The 6,101-nt window shown below is 53.8% G+C and overlaps 2 protein-coding genes across 2 annotated transcripts; both read left to right on the top strand.

Moving 5' to 3' along the window:
- Positions 1-3,123: 3,123 nt before the first annotated feature.
- Positions 3,124-3,550, top strand: POSPLADRAFT_1059816 (hypothetical protein; the record flags this gene model as incomplete). The annotated part of the gene is made up of 3 exons (XM_024481194.1): positions 3,124-3,188; positions 3,249-3,324; positions 3,416-3,550. The coding sequence occupies 3 exons, from the start codon at positions 3,124-3,126 to the stop codon at positions 3,548-3,550; spliced, it is 276 nt and encodes a 91-aa protein (XP_024336417.1).
- A 763-nt stretch (positions 3,551-4,313) lies between these two features.
- Positions 4,314-4,686, top strand: POSPLADRAFT_1035841 (hypothetical protein; the record flags this gene model as incomplete). The annotated part of the gene is made up of 2 exons (XM_024477105.1): positions 4,314-4,521; positions 4,577-4,686. The coding sequence occupies 2 exons, from the start codon at positions 4,314-4,316 to the stop codon at positions 4,684-4,686; spliced, it is 318 nt and encodes a 105-aa protein (XP_024336418.1).
- Positions 4,687-6,101: the final 1,415 nt, after the last annotated feature.

Raw genomic sequence — 6,101 nt, forward strand, 5'->3', positions numbered from 1 at the left:
ACCTACAGGGCCGCTGCGACGTTTTACCATGCTAATGCATGTGTCCACCGCTGTGTCCTGATACGCTGGATGTACCGGCATGACGGGCTGTTCCAGACAACATAGGGATAAGGTACATATGATTCGAACCTTACGACCACACTGAAGCCTAATACATATTTTTCTATACAGTCGCGTCGGCTCAATAGCTCATTTAAGACATGATTCATTCATTGCTTCTTCCTTGAACCTCATGTCTGACACGTTGGCTATAGTGATGGCAATACACGTCATGGTCGCACTCTGCCAGCGCCCCAATATATCTAATCGAACTCCCATTGGTTCGTGGGATGTGTCAATATGATGCAGGCGAAGTGCTCTTCAAGAACCAGTCGGGATTAAGTAAGTGCTCGGCTTACCTTTTGTGTGACGGAGTATATGGTACACCAGTTCTACTACAACAGGATTTGCTGACAGGTGATACATGACTACCGTATATACTGGCGGAACATGCGACACAACTCGCTCCCCTTGCTGTGACCGCTCTGGCTCCGGCGTCCCAAAGAAGGTCTCAACCGCGAAACACGTCAAGCTGGTGCCCATGAGGCTTGTCTGGATTCTATACAGCCTTTACATCGCCCATGTTATTCTAAATCTAGCCGTTCAAGCGATTGGTGAAGAGTGTACATGCGATAGATGTCATACTCTATCTGTTCCTTACCGGTGACTAACCAGCAGCCTCGACTGGCCGCAGCAAAGGAGTACGCGACGTTCTTACGCCTTGCAATCTTGCATCCTTGGAACAAGGATGTATGACATGTCGGCAAGCGCAAATTCTTTCGTAAACCTCGTGTTATTCATGGCATTTTACGCGAAGTTTGGCCAACACCCATCCGCGGTCTCTTCCCCAATGGGATAAATCCAACTCGAGGTTGCCGCTACCGCCACTTGCCATACCATTGCTTATTGTTTCTGTGTCATGGACCCATTCGAAGTGGCCGTATCGACCACTTCATATCCTCGAGGCCATCTGAGCTTCGGGAAATGTTCTAGATGGCATCTTAGCTTAGCAAGGGAGCATCGTGTTTAGAGCGCAGGTGAGTGAACCGTGGCGCTTGCTCCCTAACGGACGCATGACTATCCCCTCGTTTGTATAAATTCTTCGCAAGCAGTCCGCCAAACCATCGTCCATCCTCGCACTTATTCCGACTTCAATGCCACCGTATAGAACTATCCGCCGTAGTCGAGCTCATCGCTTTCACCCCGTGGATGAGGATCGTGCACGCGCGAATCTTCTTGTGCGTCCACTATCTATTTGTAGCTCACAATTATCGATGCTCATCACACGGAAGGTCCGTTCCTACATTCAATACTGGCGCAACTGCGGTATTCCTATGTTTCTCATTATGTTTGAGGTATGTCAGTCGTCTCTTCTTAGCCTCTCAGGAGGCTTATACACTCGATCTTGTTTTCGCAGCTTCGCGATGTTATAAACATGCTTCGCCGCCGATGTTCATATTGAGTAGCAGCTATCATCCCGTAAGGATCATTCGTACATTCGAGAACTGGATTACACTGATGATTGCTCATGCAAAGCAGCAGTCGACCTCATAAACAGCGGAAGAGCATGATAAGGTAGCACAAGCTGTCTAGATTGATTTCTTTCATTTCATCCGGTATCGCACTGCCGTTGTTGTCTGGTTGCTGTGTATAGCTATTGTTGCTCTCTGATGAATCGCGTTTACCGGTTGCTACCTCTATTGTTCCTTGTTCGCTTGCACAGATGCGGCTCATGTTCCCCAACCAGGTCGAGCTTCGCCTCTCGTCAGCCGCAGTGAAGCTCGCCTTGTTGGGTTCATGTACTAAACCAGCCTTAATGTGAGTGTTGAACTAATAGAGATAAAGAACATACAACTCAACGTTCACAAATAGGCATGAGATCTGGAATGCAGGAAGATTGATTGCGAGCATGACAACAAACCATATGTAAGGCAAACATACAATGGATGGAACATGCCTAGAAGGAGAAACCGCCCCGCCGGCTGCTGCCTCCGAACGATGAGTATGAGCTACCGTCATTGAATACGCCATCACCGAGCCCGCTACTCCCGTGGAATTGCGCGAATGGTTCGAAGAGGTCCATCCCTCTCTTCAAGTCCAGCTGGAAGGTCAGCAGCAGTGGCTTTGGCGCAACATCTGTCGTCGATGTTGTCCCCCGAAGGCTACTGTTACGAGGCACACAGCAAACAAGCTGCGTCGTCCCTGATGCCTTACCCCTCCATCAAGCACAGCGTACGGAAGGGCCGTCCTTCCGCTACGAGATATTGAGGTCAGAACTACCCTTTGCGACTCACTGACATGGCTGGAGCATGGAGCTGCAAGAATAGGACTTTCCTTGCAGCAACGGCGCAGCATCTGCGTTATCTGGACGGCGCGTTCACGTCGTCTGGTTGGCCCAGAGGTAAGGTCACTATCGTCGCGGACAAACCTATTGCTTACCATGTCCTTTGGCTCGCGATCGGCCACTACGCAACCGACGTCTTACGACGTTGAATACAGCAAAGACTTTCAGTATTACCACAATACGCCCGCTCACAATGAGTGGGCGTGAGCCCGCCGGTGCGCCTGGGGAGAGTGGGAATCACGTATGTATGTTTCCTGCTCACTGTGTCTTTGATGAGCAGACATCCTGACGGCATTCACGTCAGTGCAGAATCGGACAAGACGGCGCGCAGCCTGTGCGAGGTCAAATGCCACGTCCTAGCCGCTCGCGCGTTTGTTACATCGCGCTTCCTTTCCATTCGTCGCTGCATCCTCCATCGTGTCTATTGAAGAACCATCTACCCGCCGTGCCCCTCACCAACGCGACGCGACATCAATCCAGTGGAGCTGCCCGGGAACTGGTGCGTGCTGCCGTCTTGCGCGGGGCTGCGGACGTGGCCGCACTGTCATCGGGCGGGGTGCAGGTACCTGGACGACCTGCCGCCGATGATGTGAGTGTCCGCGCTATGCGGCGCACGGGTTCCTCTGACGGGCCGCGGGCCAGGTTCATCAAGTCGGCACCAAACTCGCACGGCTGGGTGAGTGCACGTCGTGGTTGTGTGTGCGCGAGCGCGGAGGGCTCGGCTGAGGGGTGGCGCGGCGATGTGGTGGGTCAACGCACGGGACGTCGAGCAGCTGTGGAAGGACAGGTTCACGTACTTGTACAGGTGCATTGCTTGCCCTAATGCGCGCGCCGCCAAACCCGCTCACATGCTGGCCTGCCGCAGGGAAGAAGACAACTTCATCTTTCCGATCACGATCCACCCCGACGTCAGCGGGCGCCTGCACGTGCTGCTCATGCTGGTGAGTGGTCTCCGTTCGCGTTTGTGTTTGTGCGCGGCGACGGCGCGGAATCCAAATTGGACACGGCGGTGACGTGCGACGTGCTACGCAGGAACATTTTATCGAGTGGATTAACACGCACGCGAACGTGCACTGGGTGTGTATGGCAGACATGGCGCGCGAGTTCCGGGAGGAGAACCCGCCGCCGGCGGGCGCGCGGATGCCGCGGGGCATGGAGGCGGCATGAGGGGTGCGGTGCACATCGCGGGGTGATCGACGAGGGCGGAGGGACGCCCGAGTGACGCAGGGTCCAACGAAATGTACTTGTAATCGAGTCAGACGCAGAATTTGGATGCTACCGCAATGCCATGCAAAGCGGTCATGGCGGGTGCAAAGAATTGGCTTTGGCCTGTGGTGTTCTTCGACCTGAATGTTACAGACTATGAACCTTCTTTTCATAAAAGGCGTTCAATGCCTCCCGGATGCGTTACAGGACACTGCGGTCAGCTTTGTTGAGCGCGGCGAACAACTAACACGCAATGTAACATGATGAGCACATGATCGCGTCAGCGCATTCTACACAGACTCGTCACTGAGCGATGTGTATATTGTCCTAATTCCTCTTGACGACTGGCCTCATGTTGTCCACACGTAAGTAGAGTACACCTCCTCTTGTACCCACTAACCAGTGTGTTGTATCATACTGATGCAGCTATGTGCTGCCACGACCTGGACCTAGTGCGTCCGGGCGGTTTGGCTCAAAACCCACCACTGCATGTACATAGCCACTGGTCGGCCGGCCGTGCAAGCTGTGCACAGCAGCGCGGCGGAAGCGAGGAAGATCCCTGCATGCACGCGACCAAGGACGGGGTGCCTGCGTGCGCCATATCACTCGCTCATGACGACCACAAGCACCCGTCAATTCTAGGCGCTGTCATTGCCTTATATTAGGCTTCGCAGATTAGCGCGCCCGAACCACCTGCGCGCACACCCGCACCGCTCACTGTGCCATGGCCGATGCTGACGCCGCATCCGTCCGCCTATCGTCCGACTCCAAGGCGGACCTCAGCGACCCCGAGAAGCCCGGGGATGACGCCGCTTCGCTCTCCGCCGACGCTGAGGACGGCCGCCCATGGTGGAAGCGGGTTCTCGTGAGCGGCGCGGACGGGGCACATACGACGCAGCGGGGGATGCGCAGCCGCCATCTGATGATGATCGGTATGTCTGCGCACGCTCTCTGGCTCGTTGATCGTCCCCGCTCACGCTCGCACAGCAATCGGCGGGACCATCGGCACGGGCATCTTCCTCAGTGCAGGTTCGGTGAGCACCGCGCGCGCCCCTCCTGCGTTCCATCTGTCTACATCATCGCGCCCCATGCCCTAGCTATATAACAACGTCCCGAGGGGGCCCTCGGGACAACGCCTTTTTCTGATTTCAAATGATTCAATTTCGTCAAATCTCCTTGTGCTCATATCTTCTCCTCGTCATCGCCTCTTGCTCATTGTCGCCATCAACATTTTCACGATATCATCAATGATACTCTCAAAACTTGTCACATGCCTCTTCCCTCCATCACCATTGTCTTCTCATCGTCAATGTTCCACCCATCTCGTCAATGTTCTCTTCCACCCATCTCGTCAATGTTTTCTTCCATCCGCCTCGTCAATGTTTGCTTCCACTGATCATCATCAACATGTTTTTCCATCACTTAGGGTTAATGGGACTGGGTAGGGAAGACTAGGTAGGGGATTCCACTAGGGAAAACCCTAGGGAAGGCCGTAGAAAAGGTGTAGGAAAGGCTGTAGGAGAAATCATAAGAAAGGCTGTAGGAAAGGTGTAGGATAGGCCGTAGGAAAGGCCGCAGGGAAAGCTGTAGGGAGAGTGTACAAAGAGCAAGTGTAGGGAAGACACAGGAAGAGGTGCAAGAAAGAGGGCAAGAAAAGGCCTAGGGGTCGCGCATGTACGTCCCGGACGCATAATGCCAGACTATGGATGGAAAGAGTTGGAGGCGGCTTTCTAACAAGTGTTGTTTGTGAGGGCATGCTTCCTGGACGCACACATTCTGCACCGGCCACTACTCTCAACTTACATGAGCCTTGCCCGTGAGGTTGTGCTTCCTGGACGCACACATTCTGCGCCGGCCATAACTGTTGACTTACATGAGCCTTACTCGTGAGGGTTAGGTGGTGTTGGCGTCGACCTGCCTGCTGAAGGACTTGTGGCTGACTTGGATGACTTGGGTGGAATGGCGTCCACCTCCCAAGTTTCGCCTATATTTATAGGCTCTTCAGATCCGCTTGGTCAGCATGGTTCGGACGTCGCGAGGGACGAGCGACCGGGGCGCAGTAAGGCGCGATGTCAGCAAGGACTCGACTGAGAAAGAACTTGCTATGGGAACTTGTAGAATGACACGCCCTCATTGGAGGGACGTGATACTGATTGCTAAGCGGCCCGCCATAGGCCCGTGTTTGTAAGCGAATATCAGCAAAGATGACTCAACCGTTAGTAACAGAGTTTAAAGAAGCTTGCCTACCACCCGAGAACTCGCCGAAGCGAGGGGGGCGCATGACTTACTGACATCCCGAAGGCACCATCAGCTTCCACTTCTATCAAACCTAGCTATATAACAACGTCCCGAGGGCCCCCTCGGGCACTTTTGTCCCGAGGGGGCCCTCGGGACAACACCTTTTTCTGATTTCAAATGATTCAATTTCGTCAAATCTCCTTGTGCTCATATCTTCTCCTCGTCATCGCCTCTTGCTCATTGTCGCCACCAACATTTTCACGATATCATCAAT

The sequence above is a fragment of the Postia placenta genome (assembly GCF_002117355.1).
Source record: "Postia placenta MAD-698-R-SB12 unplaced genomic scaffold POSPLAscaffold_12, whole genome shotgun sequence".
Taxonomy (NCBI): Eukaryota; Fungi; Basidiomycota; class Agaricomycetes; order Polyporales; family Adustoporiaceae; genus Rhodonia; species Rhodonia placenta.